Source organism: Ambystoma mexicanum, chromosome 1p (assembly GCF_040938575.1).
Source record: "Ambystoma mexicanum isolate Mex_15411 chromosome 1p, UKY_AmexF1_1, whole genome shotgun sequence".
NCBI classification, from domain to species: Eukaryota; Metazoa; Chordata; class Amphibia; order Caudata; family Ambystomatidae; genus Ambystoma; species Ambystoma mexicanum.
The window spans coordinates 1,206,562,902-1,206,580,769 of NC_090921.1; the positions used below are offsets into that span (position 1 = coordinate 1,206,562,902).

Here is a 17,868-nt window from a genome sequence, read left to right on the forward strand (position 1 = left end):
AACATGTATGATTTCAGTACTTTTGAAGCTTGTATTACTACTCGGACAGAAGACAAACATTAAATCCATTTCTAATAAATATTTGTACTTTCTTTAATATTCCTGCTGTCTGTGACCTGGCTGCTCGTTCTGCTTCTTTGCCACCGTGAGGGCGGGCAGAAGAAAAAAGAGGGTCTGCGAAGTGGTGTCTAAGTGGTCTGGCGTGGTCGGAGTCTGTCATCCATTGCCACGATTTTGAAGGAGGAGCTGCAGCAACTACAAAACACCATCCGCGGCGCGGAGCGCGCGCGGTGCGAAGTGGTGTCTAAGTGGTCTGGCGTGGTCGGAGTCTGTCATCCATTGCCACGATTTTGAAGGAGGAGCTGCAGCAACTACAAAACACCACCCGCGGCGCAGAGCGCGCGCGGTGCGAAGTGGTGTCTAAGTGGTCTGGCGTGGTCAGGCGGAGGGCCGCGGTAGCGGTAGCCCTGTCCCAGAAGCTCACACGGTAAGCCCTTCCAAGCTCTTAAGCTTTCTTTTCTTGCATCCAGCCCACTACCTTCAATTCCTACACCTATCCCACTTAAAATCACTAGCATTGAAGCTTGCTAACTCATCACACGCACCCAAGCTCCCAGCGTATAAAATCTGTTCATCCCAGAAATGGAAGAAGATGACGGGCGTCGTCTTCGCAGCTCGAGGAAAGGAACAGGAGGGCCCAGAACCGGTGCAGCCATTGAAAGAGACGAGATAAATAGATCGACAAAGAAGAACGACGCTCCCTCTGAAGTCACCGATGCATCGTTAATATCCCTCATAAAAACGAGTTACGAGCACACCGGCCCGCGGTCAGTCAATCTAGAAAGAAACCACAAGTCTGCGCAGACCCCCATTACAATCGTTGAAATTACGATGAACGAGGAAACAATAACCAGCGTCCAAAATCACAAACATTTGGAAACCGAAGAGAGCAAAGAAGGCAAGGACGGCAAAAAGTCTGCATCCCCACAACTCGGCACTCCCAAGCAAATTACACCGCCAACCCCCGGAGGGGGGTTGGAGTGTATGCACGAAGAGAGCCTGGAGCAAAGTGAGGGAACAGACGAACGCCCTCAAAATAAAGACGTCGAAGAAACGCCGCAATCAAGCTCTACCAACTCTGGATTGTCTACAGTTACCTTTGATCTGCCGTCAGAGGATGAAGATCGTGCGCACAGGAAGAACACACAACCCGCAATCGAAATAGAGAGCTGTGAACCGTATAGACAGAAAGAGAAAAAATCTGAAAAACAGACTCATGACCAATTATCAACGAAGACCCATCAACAAGTAAGAGTCCTAGTGCACGCTGCAAACAACGAAGAAAACCTCCAGGAAAGTATAAACGGTACGGAACACGCTCCACCAGAAACGAATGGCGAAGAAAGCGCACCATCATCAGAGCGAAACATGAAAAAAAGAAACAGAGACAGTTGCGAAACCACATTCGGACAATCAAGTTTGCACAAACTAACCAATCAAAAGAATACTAAATCAAATATGCATGCTAGATCCAAAGTGAATCGATCAATTAAGAACGCATCACTTACTACGAAAGAGCGGATGAGCAAAAGCGCAAGCATCGCGAAATCAAAAAAAACAAATACTATGCGAATGCTGACTGACTTTTTTGAACTCCAGCTACTGAAGAAATCACGAAACTACATGGAAATTTCTGATGCAGAAATGTTAACAGCCATAAGCGAAAACATACCACACGCAAAACAACGAAGAATGGACCTCACACCTGAAGCTGGATCGCCACAAGCAGACAAAACCGCAGTTCAAAGAAGTACATCAACAGACTCAACTGTCAAGGACGATAAAAAAACAAACGCAAATAACGAGAATGCAACAGGTCAAATGGCAAAAATCAGCCCCTCTATGAATATAGACGAAGACACACCTAATAGAAAAAACGCACCTTATCAAGACACCATAGAAGGTGTGTACTCAACATCGTTTAACACAGACCAAGAGAGCGCGACAAGCGATGAACAACCGACTCGAAGCAATAACGAACTTAAAGAGCCTCAAAAGGCCATTGCGGTCATAGCAAAAACACAAGAACAAGAAAACCCACCTCAGACCTCTGTGTCAGAAGTATCCCCATTACGAGCTGCATCCAGTCAAAGTCTCAGCCCACGCTCAACCAGTCATCACGCGACAGAAACAAAAGAACCAAATAAACATTTAAAGACAGCGGAACTGGATATGCAAGGGGATAAAATAAAAGATCGACCTCAATGGATCTTTCCGACAGAAAAAATAATACAAACGGAAGCAAGAGGTTCTCATCATCCACGAACACCTAGGAGAAGCCATAGCGAATTTGAACATCAGTCAGGCAGAACCTCATGCCCACAAACGCCAAACGCAGTACAAGAAGCATCCTCAAAAAAAACGGACCTACAAGGAATTATGTCTGTCATAACTATTGCACTCAATCCCTTCTGCAAATTATATGAGACCATGAATGACGCAGTAAAAGATCAACAAGTTATCCTAGCAATGTTGCTGACAAAAATAGTATACTTGGAAGGTTACATCACAGCAAAAAGAAATCACACAAACAACAAAGGTACAATAGAGTCAAGTAGCAATGACACGATCATCAACCGCACAGAAACGATAAACGAAACACTGTCTAATCAACCAAGCAAGTCTATCAACACATATCAAGTAGGAACACAAACAGAGACCATCATCGACTTAACAGTTGACAGAAAAGCAATTGATAAAGAAAAAACACAGCAAAACTCAGCAAACAATAACGAGATCACAAACATCAAAAATAATGTGACCACGAAACAACAAACGCCATCGGTAATGTTGGTACTAAATCAAGCAAACGCTAATGACAAATGCGAGACCAGACTTGTAACACCCTCATTTGGCATTTTTGAAACAACTGGCCGAAAAGACAAACCGAATAACGGTCCAAAAACAATCTCAACCTGCACCAACAAGGATGTCTTAAAAGCCACCGCCAATAATCAGAACATAGAAAAAGAATCGAACCCAAGTTTTGAAACAATAGCACCAGCCGCAGCATCAAAACGGAACACGAGTAGCTCAACGCCCACCACAACAGGGGAAAACAGTAACTCAGAAAGCGCAACAAACAACAAAAGTAAACAAATTAAAAACCAGAATTTCAAGGATAAACTGAATTTAACAGATCCCCTAACGAATCTGAGCACATACTCGGATGAAATCAGTGATTCACCAATAACACCAACCACAGTCAATCAAAAGACAGAACAAACACAATCACTGAAACAAAAAACTACAACAACTACAGAAGAAAATCACGCGAAAATGCTGCAAGAATGTAACTTTGAAACTTAAGAACAAAAACGAAATCGTCTAACAAAGTACGCAGCATCCCGTGAGAACAAAAAAGAGCACAAGCAAATACATACCACAATCAAACATACAGAAACCAACAAAAGCAAGAACACCGATAAAACAACTCACATCAGAAACAAATCAGAAGAACTGTCGACAAAAAAGAATAAGAAAATGGATAGAGAGCCAATAACCACTTCACAAGTACAAAACAAAACACAAGAACTTCAAGTGGACAAAAAACGAAAGTCAAAGGTGTACGAAGGAACACCCAAGAAACGAGATTACGAAGTAAGAAGATCTAACAATAACACCAAATACAATCCAAGCTCAAGAACTAACCAACAGAACGAGACAAATAAACGAGCATCTCATGCTTCAAAAAAAAGAAATACAGAAACTGAAGAAAACGACGAGTTATATTACACGAAAAATGTCTCAAGATATTTCATCAGACTGACCCAACGAAGTTGCATAAAAGAAGAGATCATTTTAAATCGAAGAACGGTCTTAAAAATATTACGTCAAGTTAAAGACTTGCAGAGACTTCACACAGACAACCTGAAAATTGTCGAACCATGGCACACACAACATGGGGCAGCTACAATACTGCATTTAACGTCGTTAACAACATTCAAAAAAATTCTAAACAACAAAAGAGATATCTACAATTCTGGTTACCACGTGGAAGATCTCACAACTCACAGACACGAAGAACACATGGAATCAATTAAGATCAGAGAGACCGATGCCACAGAAAGCAAACCCTTAACCACGAAACATGAGAAGCATGTCACAAAAGACACAGAGGATTACCCTCAGAAAGACCACAAAGTAATAATGGAAGTCGAAACATCAAAAAAACATCAGAGATCACATCATGATACGAGCAAAAATGAAAACTACAAAACCAAGAATGACTCAGTACACAACAAAACAACGAAGAAAGAAAATACGGCAACGCTACAACAGAAATTAACCATAGATGGTACCACAAAAATAACTTGTACGCAAAGAGTCGGCTCAACACCCACTGCTCAACACAAACAAAGTCCAAACACAAGCAACAAAACAGGAATCTGGGCCTGGTTACCACGAGCTTTAAACCTACATCGTAAACAATAGCCACTCAAGACAGCGGAAGCAGTCACATGCAACGAACCAACAGAAATCAACAACGACATCAAGTTATGTTCATGGAACACACGAGGTCATGCACATCTGACTGCTCCGGGAGGCCCCAATCTTGGAGAATTCCACATAATCTGTCTACAGGAAACTTGGTTGCAGCAAACTCCTACACTAGAAGGTTATCAAATCATTCTATCCCCTGCTGCAAGAGGATCCAAAGGACGTCCAACTTCAGGTCTACTAATAGCCTGCCGAAACGGTCATGGAGCCTCCATTGTACAAACGATGATTGCAAATCAATCAATCTTGGCAGTAGAAATTGCCTGGCAAAGCAACGCAAATCATAAGACAGCTTTTTCAAAACTGGCGATAATAAACCTTTATTGGAACCCAGCTGCAATCACTACAAAAAAATTCATAAACCTTTGTGAAACAACAATTGACGCAATAAGAACCGAGCACGACATAGAAAACATCCTGATATGCGGAGATCTAAATGTCACCCAAAAAATTAACACGAACGCAACGGAATCACAAAAGGCGTCTGTATACCGTGGCACAATCTGGCGAAAGTTCACCGACTCGAATGAGCTATACAACTTGGATGAAGTGTTCGTAGAAATAGATAGAATAGCAACCTGGCAGAGAGCATCCTCAGCCTCCACGATCGATTATATCTATGTATCTAAATCCATGTTGCAACGCCTACAATTTTTCAAAGTACGCCACACTCCAACAAGTGACCACAACTTGCTAGAAACTGCATGGAACCTCAAAACAAACAAAAACTGTCAAATGAACATACAAATTGAGGCAAACGCGAAAGGCACCAGAATTAAATTAAGCAGTGCTGAAATTCTCAAAATCACAGCAAAATACAAGGCCATTACCACATCAGCGACATGCCTCAGTATCGATTACCAACCCCTACTGCTGCCGTACATACAATCAACAAAAAGAAAAAGAAATGCAACAAACAAAAATCCAAGGCACGTATACAACAAAGTTCTAATTGATAAAAGACGCAAATACAGAAGACTCCGTCGAACAGCCTCCAAGCAAACGCCCACAAATGGCATATCAGAGATGGAAAACATCAAAACAAAATACAAAGCCTGGGTAAGATCATATAGACACAATTTTTACCAAGAGGACGCCGAAGAAATAACAAAAGCGCTCATCAACAACAATAGCAGGAACTTCTGGTCCTTAATACACAACGTTGAACAATCCCAGGATAATCAAATTCTAAATAACATCAGTCAATACACATGGGAAAGTCATTTCAGCAAAGTCTTCAAATCCGATCTAAACGCAAAACCACAGGCACAACAACCAACAGGTGAACAATGGTTGAACTTAGACAAAAAAGAAGACATTATCGATATCATCAACAAATTGAAAAACTCTCGTGCGCCAGGCCTAGATGGCATCAGTAATGCAGAACTAAAAAACCATCCAGAGGAATGGGCCACCTTGCTAAGCGTCATCTTTAAGCGATGCAACGAAACGAGATCACTACCACAATCCTGGTCCAAAGCAATTGTGGTACCAATCTACAAAAAAGGTAGTCTCACGGATCCAACAAACTTCCGACCTATCGCTCTACTAGATGTCATGGGGAAAGTATACGCCTCACTACTCTTGACGAGATTCCAAAGATGGGCGGCCTCTGCAGAATGTAATGACGAAATGCAAACGGGGTTCAAGAAACACACAGGTACAACATGCAACATACTAGTGTGCAGTATATTAAAAGCAAAAACCCTAGAAAAGAAGCACCGTCTATTTGCTGCTTATATTGACTTTTCACAAGCGTTTGACAGAGTTGAAAGATCTCTCCTGTGGAACAAACTTGAAGCATGGAAATGTCCCCACGCTCTGTTAGAGCCAATCCAAGCTCTGCACCAGGAAACATCCATAAGAGTCAGACTCAGCCGTGAAGGTGACCTATCATCCGAAATAAACACCACGCGAGGAGTCAAACAAGGTTGCCCATTAGCATCAGCACTCTTTATCACCTATATAGGTGACATTCAAAATATGAAAAGTCCAACACGAGTCTTCCCACCAACATTAGGTAAAACACAAATTGGACACCTACTCTACGCTGATGACCTAACGATTTTTGACCAAACCCAAATTGGCCTGCAGCGTAAACTTGACGCCCTTCTAATCTACGCCAATAGCAATCACCTGGAAATCAATATTAATAAAACAAAAATCATGATTTTCCAATCCCATCCAAGAAAGGAAAACTTTCAATGGCATTTGGGCAAAACCAAAATCGAAGTGGTCTCAAACTATAAATACCTAGGAGTCCACATGGACAGCTCTCACCATGAGACCACAATGCAGCAGGAATTACACACAAAAATGAACAAACTAACAGCGCAAGCAAAAAAAATCAACAGCAAATTTGGAAAATTCTCCCTGAAACCAATAATAAACTTTTACAAGATGAAAGTCGTACCAACCATCATATACGGCAGTGAAGCCATGCCAATGATTCCACAGAAAGTCTGGTGTAAACTAGAAGCTCATTTTTGGCGCAAAGTTCTCAATTTACCGAATTCGACTCCAGGGACAGCAATACGACGCAAACTTAGTTTACAATCCCTAGAATGCGCCGCAACCTGTAATGGAGTCATGCTATACCGCAAATGCAGAATGGACAGCAAAAACAAAATCTTCAGCATCATTAAACAAGAAATGAATGACAACACGTGCAACATGATAACCAACTGGCAAAGGCAAAATCAAAAAGTATTAGAGACAATCAACTCAGATGAAGATGAACTTATCACAAATCCATGCAAAGTGCTGAAGAAGATTAAAGACTTGGACTGGGCCAAAACGATCGATGACACCTCGATGTTAAAACTCATCGCTCACCTACCAAGTTTCACTGCAAAAAGAAATGAACTACAAAACTATATAAAGCAATTTCCAAACAGGCAAGCACAGATCTTAATCCTACCCGCCAGGCTTAACCTATTCAAAACAAACGAAATAAGACACATACGAGGACAATCACAGTCAAACATCTGCAGATTCTGCTCCAACGACACACAACCCCCAACGGAGACAATAAGACACTTACTCATGACATGCACAGCGACCGCAGCACTCAGACAGTGCTATCTGCCAATGATATCAGGTTTCAGCGCACTGCCAGAAGAGCAACTGTGGTGGTGCAGACTCATTGGGGGAGACAAAACAACGTGGCAAATAGCAACTGCAAAAATGCTAGAACACATCGATGAAAAGTTACTAAATGCGAACAATGAATAGCAAAACAGAAGTCTGCAAAACAGAAAACAAAGACATGTCTTTCTCTGATCATCCTTTGTAGTTAACTACAAAAAGTGTAAAATTGTAAAATCATATTTTGATAAAACAATAAAAAAAAATAAAAAAAAATAAAAATATTCTCACACTCCACAACTAAAACATTTTTCTCTCAATTGCTCTAGAAATCTCCTGCCTCTACCTCCAAAAGACTGACCTCAAAATCAAGCCATCAATTACATACGTATAGCCTTTCCGCTTGATCAAAGCTAAAATGTGTTTCCCAAAGTTCAGTATAACTGAATTTCATTTCAGACTGAGCTGATATATTTACCAGGCTTAGAACACACGTGCACACATCTGAAGTTTTAGACAGAACTGGGCTCACTCTTTGTAGTAGCAGGGAAGACAATCAAGAATAACAGTTTAGCTTACAGTTATAGTGAGTTTGTCTTCCTGCTTGTCCGGCAATCGCTGGAGAGTTGGGTGCTTGCTGTTAGATGGTTGCTGTTAGATGCAAGTTCGCTGGTCTGCAGAAAGATGCCCTTCTGTCAAGGCACTCTCTGGTAGAAGCTGGAATCTGCAAAAATGCATTGAGAAAATGTAACGTGCACATGTTTATACGTAATTACATCAATTATATGAATGCCGTGTTTGCGCCAACAATGAAATTATGTATTGCCTATATAAACATGAATCATCTTAATGAGGCATTTATTGTAGGTGTGATGTAGCCAACCACCGCCCAACAGTAAATTCCATAAAACATCATTTCCACACCCTGTTATGTTGTAAGCATATGTGAAAAGAGAGGGACATCATTCTCAGCGCTTTCTTTAATGGCACTGCTCTTATTTTAGTCCAAGGCCACTTAATGGTTGTGCGGACTGTGTTTCCGCACAACAATAAGGTTCCACTGAGCATAATTGACAGACAATGGAGATGTGCAATCCAACATCATTTGTGAGATTTCTAAATGTATTCATGGTTGATGAGGGTGAAAGTATTTCTGTGTGCTAACCGTGGGCCCTGTGCCCCATTAATATATATGCAAGGCCTGAGATCAAACCTCTCTCTGTTAAAATACTTGAGGGCTAATTGTGCGGGGTTAATGGCACTAAGAATCCCCCATTGGGTCCAATGGACCAATTGGGAATGGGGATTTACCTCCCTGCCGCAACTTGGGATCCGGAGCAATTTCGCCAGACTGAGTTGCGGTAATGCAAATAGCACCTCAGCGGTATCCCGGCACAACTACCGCCGGGATACTGCCTAACTTGTGATAGAGCCCGTCTTTCCTCCTGTGGCCGGAGCATAATCATCAAATCTGTTGACAAAGGAGGTGCTGCAGTCACACTGAATATTACTGACCACTTTCAAGAAGCACAAAAGGAAAACAGGGATGGCAAAATGGATGCCAAACTACAGAGCATTCCAATTAGCAAATGCACACAAGAAAAAAAAAATAATAATTGACAAAATATTCTCATGAAATTGGCACTTTGGTCATTAATATGTATTACTCAGTAGAAGTCATAGCACAAGCAGAGTTCAAATCAATATCCACCTGCTTACAGGACATTGCCAAACTTCTCATAAAATCTCACCTAAGCAAGAATTTCTTCAAGAGTTCATATCCTCTAACATAAAATATGTTTTAAATCAAATTTGGAACAAGGATGAATAAAAAGCAAGTAGAAAGTGACCTGCGCGGGGGGCGTGGCTTGGAGCCGCCATGACTGGTTCGGCTTCCTAGGAGCTCCTGCACGGCCCGAGGCACCAACATAATCTACGCTGCTTCCAGACCCCGTTATGGGAAGAAACTAACCGCGATTGCTCATGAACCTTCGTCGCACCTATCATCCAAAAGGGTTCCCGCCTCGAGTCCGATTTAGGTCAATTTGGCTCGTTTATCTCTTCGGGTCCCGATCGAATCCAAGTTGGTGGCATCAACGAGGTCGAAGGAGGCCTCCCCATGGGGGGGAGGGGCAGGCGCACTCATGTAACTGAAGCCGCCCTGCAATCCCGACCCGACCTCCCGCTCTGTCAGACTTTCTCTCAGCACCTTCTCACCGTGGCAGCTCCTGATCCCCCGGGCAGCGTCCGCCGCGCATCGGCTGCAACGGACCCACCGTGAAGCACCCCGGCACCGGCATACATTCCACGGCAGAGGCGGGGGGGCATCATTGATCTCTTGGTGCCACCCCGCACCGGCCCTCTCATCTGGGCCCCGGAGCCCTGGGCAGCCTTCTCTTTCCTCCCCGCACGAAGACCGCAGCACTCACGGACCTTCCCCACCCCCCGCACTTGTGAGCGTTGGGTACGGTCCCTAGCATCCGCCGGGCGTCTCAAACTGAGGGAGATACATCACGCAACCCTCCAGCGAAACTCCACCTCGCCACCCAGGTTCAGGTTTGGCACCCTGCCCCCTGTGGGTCCCCTGTTCAAGAGACCCTTCACCTACAGCATCTGGATATCCCCCCCGGCATACATCCCGTTGTGGAGGCAAGGGAAGACACATCGTTCCCAGGGCTTCTCTGCTCCGACCTCTGCATTTGAACTTCAGAGCCCCGATGCTCCCCTCCACCACGTTTACGGCACATCGGACCCGGAACAAGGAACCTCCAGCTCCGCAGGCACCCACTGACCCGACCTGCTGCCCACCCCGAGGTCTCAACTTTCATTGCTACCACTGCCAAAGCAGAATAGACGAGGTGAGGAGCGGGGGGTGGATGAGTGGAACTGCCTGGGCCATATGTCCCCAAACTAACCGGGCCCCGGTCCATCTCGCTCATCGGCCTCTCCTGGATCGCTCGTGCCGGGCCCATCCACCCCTTGGGGACACGGCCACTCTACTCGCCTCATCTCCCCCTCCCACCCTCTCTATCGTCACGTGCCTACAATAGCTATCTCTGGGGCTCCCCGTGCCCATCCGTGAACAGAAAGCGTCCACTCACCTCTGTCCTCATACAGCTGACCTCTAGACCCTGGGTCCTGTTGGGCCTGGAACACAGCGAGAGCTCCCGAACTCTGCTCTTACAAGGCTACACTAAAGCTCCCGTCCGGACAACCTCTGCTCCAGCATGTCCAGAAACAGAAAAGCACCCAAGCAAGCGGACATTGTCTCCATGATGGCCAATTCAGCAGCCGATAGATCAAAAAAGGGGGACTCCTCAGAAGAACCCACCAACATTACCACGACTATAGCACCCACGCCAAACCTGGATCCCTCCCAATCGGTCACCAAATCAGACCTACAAGACCTCCTATCAGCCCTAACAAAAGAAATACACAAAAGCACAGAAGAGGTCACAAAGAAAATCACAGTCTTGGATACACAGAACATCCCCAAGACAGGAATCCAACTTTCCTCCAGACATCCTGGTCAGGGTCCACTTCTTCCAACTAAAAGAAGAAATCATGCGGGAGGCAAGACAAATTCGTCAGATAACCTTCCCGGGAGCCACAATCTCTTTCTATCAGGACTTAGCGCCCTCCACGCTACAAAAACGAAAAATCATGCGTCCATGACGGAATGGCTACGCGAGAAACAAACCCCATACCAATGGGGATTTCCTGCCACGGTCAGGTTCAAATGAAATGGATCTCAGAAGCAAATCAGCTCACCGAAAGAAGCAACGAATTTCATGGACCTGGGGGGCTCGGATGGAGAGTCCGGCTCTGAAGAACCGAATCGCCCTCAGCAGGACAAACCCTCAACAGGGGAATGGTCAAAAGTGGGCAGACGGCGCAGGCTCCGAGGTCCCCCGAAGAAAGATAACAAACCAGGATGACCAACTATCAACAACCTGACAATTCCCCGGCTCGCGAGCCCCTAGCGTGCAGCCTTTGCGGCCCGCCATGTACGAGGTGAGGGACACCACCTGACCCACACTAGCCTTTAACGAGAGCCCCGGAGGGAGGCAGCCCACAAAGAACAGCACATTCAGTCTCACCGAAAGTGCGGGAGCACCGTTCGAGCTCCAGCTTATTCCTTATCAGCGGCCCAGTTGGCCATTATCATGCGCTTTGGTGCCACCAGTTCCCCGGTGGCAGTGGGATGGCAGTTCTCCTACGTGTTCTTGTTTTTGGGGGGAGGGGGGTTAAATGGGGTTCATTGACCACAGGCCTCACACTCAAGACAGCAGTATGACGTAACAACAACATCTCCACGAGCTCAAAGCAACAATCGCCCTTCATCATCAGTCTCTCGACCCTGGTGGGGAATCATGGACAGAGGCACATCTATCGCCAAGCATAAAAACCAATGTCTGCTGCCAATGACATAACAATCCTCACCTGGAACGTCCAAGGACTAAATTCACCATGCAAACGCAAATCGGTGGAATACAGACTGGGCCAACTATCGGGAGATATCATACTTCTCCAAGAAACTCACCTGCTGCAAGAAGACGAGGGCCGGGTCAGATTCAACAGGTACAAAAGAAAATATTTCGCCTCTTCTGGGCAAAAGAAAAGAGGAGTGGCAATCCTCCTAAGCGACAAAATCCCACTGTCAAAGATCACTATAAAGCGGGATCCAGATTGGGAGCTTCCTCCTCCTAAAGGGACTTCTCGAAGAACTCCGGATCACTATCGTCTCGATTTATGGCCCTAACACAGCTCAAGCTAATTTCATTGCTAACCTAACGTCCACCATCACAGCATTTTGCGAAGGGCACCTCATCATAGGTGGGGATTTCAACAGCATACCAAACCCACAAATGGATAAGACTCTTCCCCCCACAAACGCAGACTTTACGCATGCCCCGGCCATCGCCAAGCTGCTTAGAGAAACTGAAACGGTCGACACCTGGAGGCTATTCAACGACAATGCGAGAGACTACACCCATTACTCCTTGGTCCACAAAGGATTTTCAAGAATAGACCTCATACTAATCTCAGGAATCATATTCCCCTGTCTTAACAATGTAGAAATCCACACTGGTATGATATCGGACAACGCCCCAGTATCAGCTACCTTAACCATCTTAGGCCAAAAGCACCCTGTTCAAAGACATTGGAAGATCAATGACTCACTGTTATTAGATATATGCATCAGAGCTGAAATCGAAGAAACCATCTCCAATTACTTCAAAGAAAACACAACAGAGGATTCTCCCATCAATATCATCTGGGATGCCATGAAAGCAGTCGTCAGAGGCACATTAATCAGCTCCGGAACAGAACAGAGAAGAATTTCAAACATTGTGTCGGCCAGGCTGGAGGAAAAAGTAAAACAACTGGGGAACGAATTGAAATTACACAGCTCCAGGAAAACAGAAAGAGCCCTGAGGAAAGCAAAAACTGCACTTGAAATGCATTGTGCCGATCGCACGGCCAACTCGCTAGCTTATACAAGGCAATTCTATTACAGCAGAAGTAATAAGGCAAATAAAGTGCTAGCGCAAAAACTGAAAAAGCTTCACTCCCGAAACAACATCCTGAAACTAAGGGGGGCAGACAGTAACCTGCACTACACCAAGGCAGAGAAAATCGAAGAACTACTCAAGTACCACAGATCTATCATGTCAGGGGAACCTACCACACTAGAGAATCTGCCAGAATACCTGCGCACAACGCCCTCCATTGACTCGTCCAAGCTGGAAGCCTTAGAATCCCAAAAACACGGCCCCGGGCCCCGACGGCCTGTCCGCAAACTTCTATAAAAAATTTGCCAGAATCCTAGAACCCCAAATGGCAGCTCTATTCAACTCCTTCCTATTCTCAAAATCAGTCACCGGCTCAATGGCGGAATCGCTCACGGTCTTTCTGCATAAACCCGGGAAAGACCCCGAACTGGCCACCTCTTACCGCCCAATCTCACTCCTCAACAACGACGGCAAAATCTTCGCCAAAGTTCTGGCTACTAGACTAGGCCCGACCCTACCATCCCTGATCAACCGGGACCAAACAGGCTTCATACCAGGGAGAGCGACCCACGACAACTTCAGAAGAACGATAAATATCATCGAGAGTGCCCATAGACTAAAAGTGGGAATGGCGGTCATCTCCTTAGATGCCCACAAAGCTTTCAATATGGTCGATTGGGGATATATCCGGGCAGTTCTCGAGCACTTCGGCTTTGGCCCAAACTTTATCACATGGGTAATGGCCAACTACCAGTCTCCCACCACAGAGTTGCGAGTCAACAGCACCAGGTCAGAGACAATCCATATATCTAGGGGCACTAGACAAGGCTGTCCACTCTCACCACTAATCTTCGCCCTATCCATGGAGCCCTTCGAAGCAAAAATCAGACAAAACCCGAGAATAAGGGGAGTACTCGTGGAAAACCAAGAATACAAAATAGCACTATATGCTGACGATATTTTAATAACCGCATCAAATCTAGCAGAATCCTTGGGTGCCCTGTGGGAGGAGATCATAGCATTCAGGACATTATCAGGGTTCAAGGTAAATCTCAATAAATCCGCCGCACTCACAGTCAACGTATCTAAACAAGAAAAAGCCTCTCTCAGTCCCCTCATGCCGATTCCATGGTCACCAGGCCCAATTGCTTACCTTGGGGTCCAGATCCCCAATGACCCATTACGCTTATACTCCAGCAATTTCCTGCAACTGATTAGAGAGCTCCAGAGGGACCTTAAAAGATGGAAACTGCAGGAAATCTCCTGGTTCGGGTGAATTACCGCCATCAAAATGAACTTAATCCCTAGATGGCTATATCACTGCAGAGCACTAGCAACTCAGATCCCCGGCCCAGCCCTAATAGCTTTACAAAAGAAAATTCAAGAATTCGTATGGGGGGGAGAAACCCCACATCATTAAACAAATAATGATGAGAGGGATAGCACAGGGCAGGTTGGGAGTCCCAAACCTGGCTAGATATACCCTAGTGGTGCAGCTATCCCACGCATTCGCTTGGGTCCAAGAATCAGACATACCGAAATGGTCGAACCTCGAAGAAGCCTGGTGCCCGGTCCCACCCTCTGCACTACCACACCTGCCCAACCTAAAATCCCTAGCCACTGGTGGCCCCCTACTTACGACTAGAACTACAGCTCGATGCTGGAAGGCTGCGGCCCGCAGATGGGGTGTTTGCTGCTCTTTGGGTCCCCTAACCCCCATCTGGAATAACCCAGAATTCTCTCCAGGCATGTCCCCACAGAATTTCCAATCATGGAGGGAGGGCGGCCTACGAATAACAAGTGACTTCATTGAGGCAGGCGCACCCATCTCATTTGAAAGGTGCAAAGTTAAATTCGGAGTGAATGAGCAAGAGAGATTCCGCTGCGCCCAAATCCGACACTGGATATCCCACAGAGCGACCAGAGAGAAATGCTCCAGAGACCTAACCGCACTGGAACTATCTCTCACGACCCCCATTAACAAAGGCAGAACCTCGACCCTCTACCGACTCCCAGACAGGGCTGACCCTTCTATAAAACAAAGATACATGCTTGAATGGGAAAAGGACCTGGGCAAAGAAAACTGGGGAAAAATTTGGACTAGGCTGCATAAAAGCTTGCAATGTATCACAAACAGGGAAGGGGCTACAAACTTTGTTATAGGTATTACATTACCCCCTCTCAAATCAATAAGGCCCACCCTAACATCCCCGGATCATGTTGGCGCGGGTGTGCGACACCAGGCTCATTATTCCACATGGTATGGACCTGCCCGAAAGCCGAACGATACTGGAGAGAGGTAATGAAACACATCAAAGACATCTCTGGCCTATCCATCCCTTGGGACCCCGTAATCATCCTACTGGGTGACACCGGCGAGGGCGCTCACCCACTCTCGGGCCATATCCCCCGGCTATGCTCTCACCTACTTCTAGCGGCAAAAATCGCAATGGCCAGGGTTTGGAAAGACAAAGAAGGGCCCTCGGTGGCACTCTGTTGGGCGAAATGCTGGGACATAGCGGTCGCCGAAAATAATCACAGCAATCCGATCTGGCTTTCTGAATAGGGCCTTGAACATAGGGGACCCATTCATGGACTACGCCGCCAGATACTCGGCTCTCACCAGAAGACCCCCATTAACCAGATGGCTCCAAATCAACCTACTTCACTGACCCCGAGTCACGGGCCACAGCAATCCAGCTCGCCAAGGACCCCCGCAGTAGCCAAGGGCAGTCCGGCCCACGGACATGATCACTCACCGCTCCTACTAAGAGACACTGACACTCGACCATGATTTACGATTGTTGATCTGTTGTTCTTGCACTTAATATAATGCTCACTGATGTAAACCCAATGAAATGTTGTTATGAAAAAAAAAAGAAAGTGACCTGTGCTATCAAGCCTCTTATTCTCATCAGGCACATCAATGACATGCTAACATTTTGGGCCGCATATCGACAGGACTTACTGTTTCACACTGCATTTGAGAGCGACACTTGCACAAATCACTCTAAACAGCCATCTCACCAACTTAAGTTACAACTATGCTTGCTCCAATTCATCTCAGGTTTATGGCTATATTCCGATTCTCCATCTCATTCTGCAGGGGTGAGGTTCGTGCACCTGCATGCTGTAGAAATGAAGAGTCTGCATTTCATCATTCACATTTTAGCAAAGGTTTGAATTTTAACTAGGGCCAAGGGTATGAGACTCTGGCTGAATCTAAATAGATGCCAATATGTGCTTAAAGCCAGTGCAAATTATAGACAGGTCATCGTACGATTCCGTCTAAACATTTTGCCTACTGGAGAAATTAAAGTGCAACGGAAACAGACCAACATTGAAAACAGTAGCTGTAGATACTATTATGGCTATAAGGAAAAATAATCGCTCCAACATCTTATAAGCAAGTGTGCAAAGTTCAGAAATATGAGGAATCTTTTATTTCAAACGATTTTATGAAAATTGTGTCATAATTACGACACAGAAGTTATGGAAGTCGTTTCTCATGACAAAAAAACAGGAGGATTCAGAAAGCAATCGTAAACTTCGTACGATTTCTTGAACTAACATAACTTTGTAAAACATTTGATTTTATGAATAGTATGAATTGTAAGAATTGTATAGTGTCAAGTAAATTTATCAGATTTGCTAAAGGTTTATTTTAAACCAAATACAAATAAAAAAAATAGATGCCAATACACAGAACACATGCTAAAAAATAATCAGTTTAATACACAATGCTATTTTAATAGGCTGAGTTTCAATGAAAAATAAGACTAAAATGAAACTAATGTATTAATTTACCCAAACCCATTTAACATATATCTAGTGCAAATCAGTCAATGATATAAGCTGGATGCAGATTGAAGGAAATGCATGATGCTCTGGAAATGGAAAAGATTTTTTTTTGTATTTCTTTTTTATTATTGTTTTGTTTTGGTTACATATTCAAACCTTTCACAATGAGCATGCATTTATATCATTAGGGTTAAGTATCATAAATGCACCTCTGTTTTTATTTTACACATAAAATCCAATTTACCGTTTCATAAAAGGAACAAGTTACTTACCTGTAACTGTTGTTCTCCAGCATGGGTCTGGCATGGATTCACATGCTCATGAATATTCCCCGTCGTCAGGCCGGGAATCCTCGGTATAGAAAAAAATAAGTATCAGTTTCGTTTCAGATCTGTCTTTCTTAGTAGTAACCAATCACTGGTCTCTGGGTCATACTGCCCCCAGCCAATGACTGCCCTCTCCCTAAGCCCCGCCTCCGGCAGCCATCCTCAGATTTGGTAGCACGTAAAGTGGCAGCATGACCAAGTGAAGAGCCGCAGAGGGGTAGGCGGGAGGGTTCGCATGTGAATCCATGCCAGACCCATGCTAGAGAACAACAGTTACAGGTAAGTAACTTGTTCCTTCTCCAGCATGGGGTCTGGCATGGATTCACATGCTCATGAATAAGAGAATACATAGCAATACACACATGCACAACCACGGGAGGTGGCAACAGGCTCAACATTAAGCAATACAACAATTCAACATTAAGCAACTCTTACCTCCTCACCAGGCTCACCTTAGGCAAACAGTTTGCGCAGCACTGCTTGGCCGACCCTGGACTCCTCCCTGGAGTCCCGATCAACGCAGTAGAATCTTGTGAAGGTGTGTGTCGACCTCCACGTCGCAGCCCTGCAGATGTCCA

General features: G+C 45.1%; 1 protein-coding gene across 1 annotated transcript; it reads left to right on the forward strand.

Annotated features, from left to right (window-relative positions):
- The first annotated feature begins 642 nt into the window (after positions 1 to 642).
- LOC138535662 (uro-adherence factor A-like) lies at positions 643 to 3,369 on the forward strand. Its single transcript, XM_069641315.1, has one exon. It carries the CDS (start codon positions 643 to 645, stop codon positions 3,367 to 3,369), a length of 2,727 nt encoding a protein of 908 aa, XP_069497416.1.
- Positions 3,370 to 17,868: the final 14,499 nt, after the last annotated feature.

What these genes read in the sequence shown, in the direction of transcription:
- LOC138535662 (XM_069641315.1), top strand. Translation starts at nt 643, where the DNA reads ATGGAAGAAGATGACGGGCGTCGTCTTCGCAGCTCGAGGAAAGGAACA.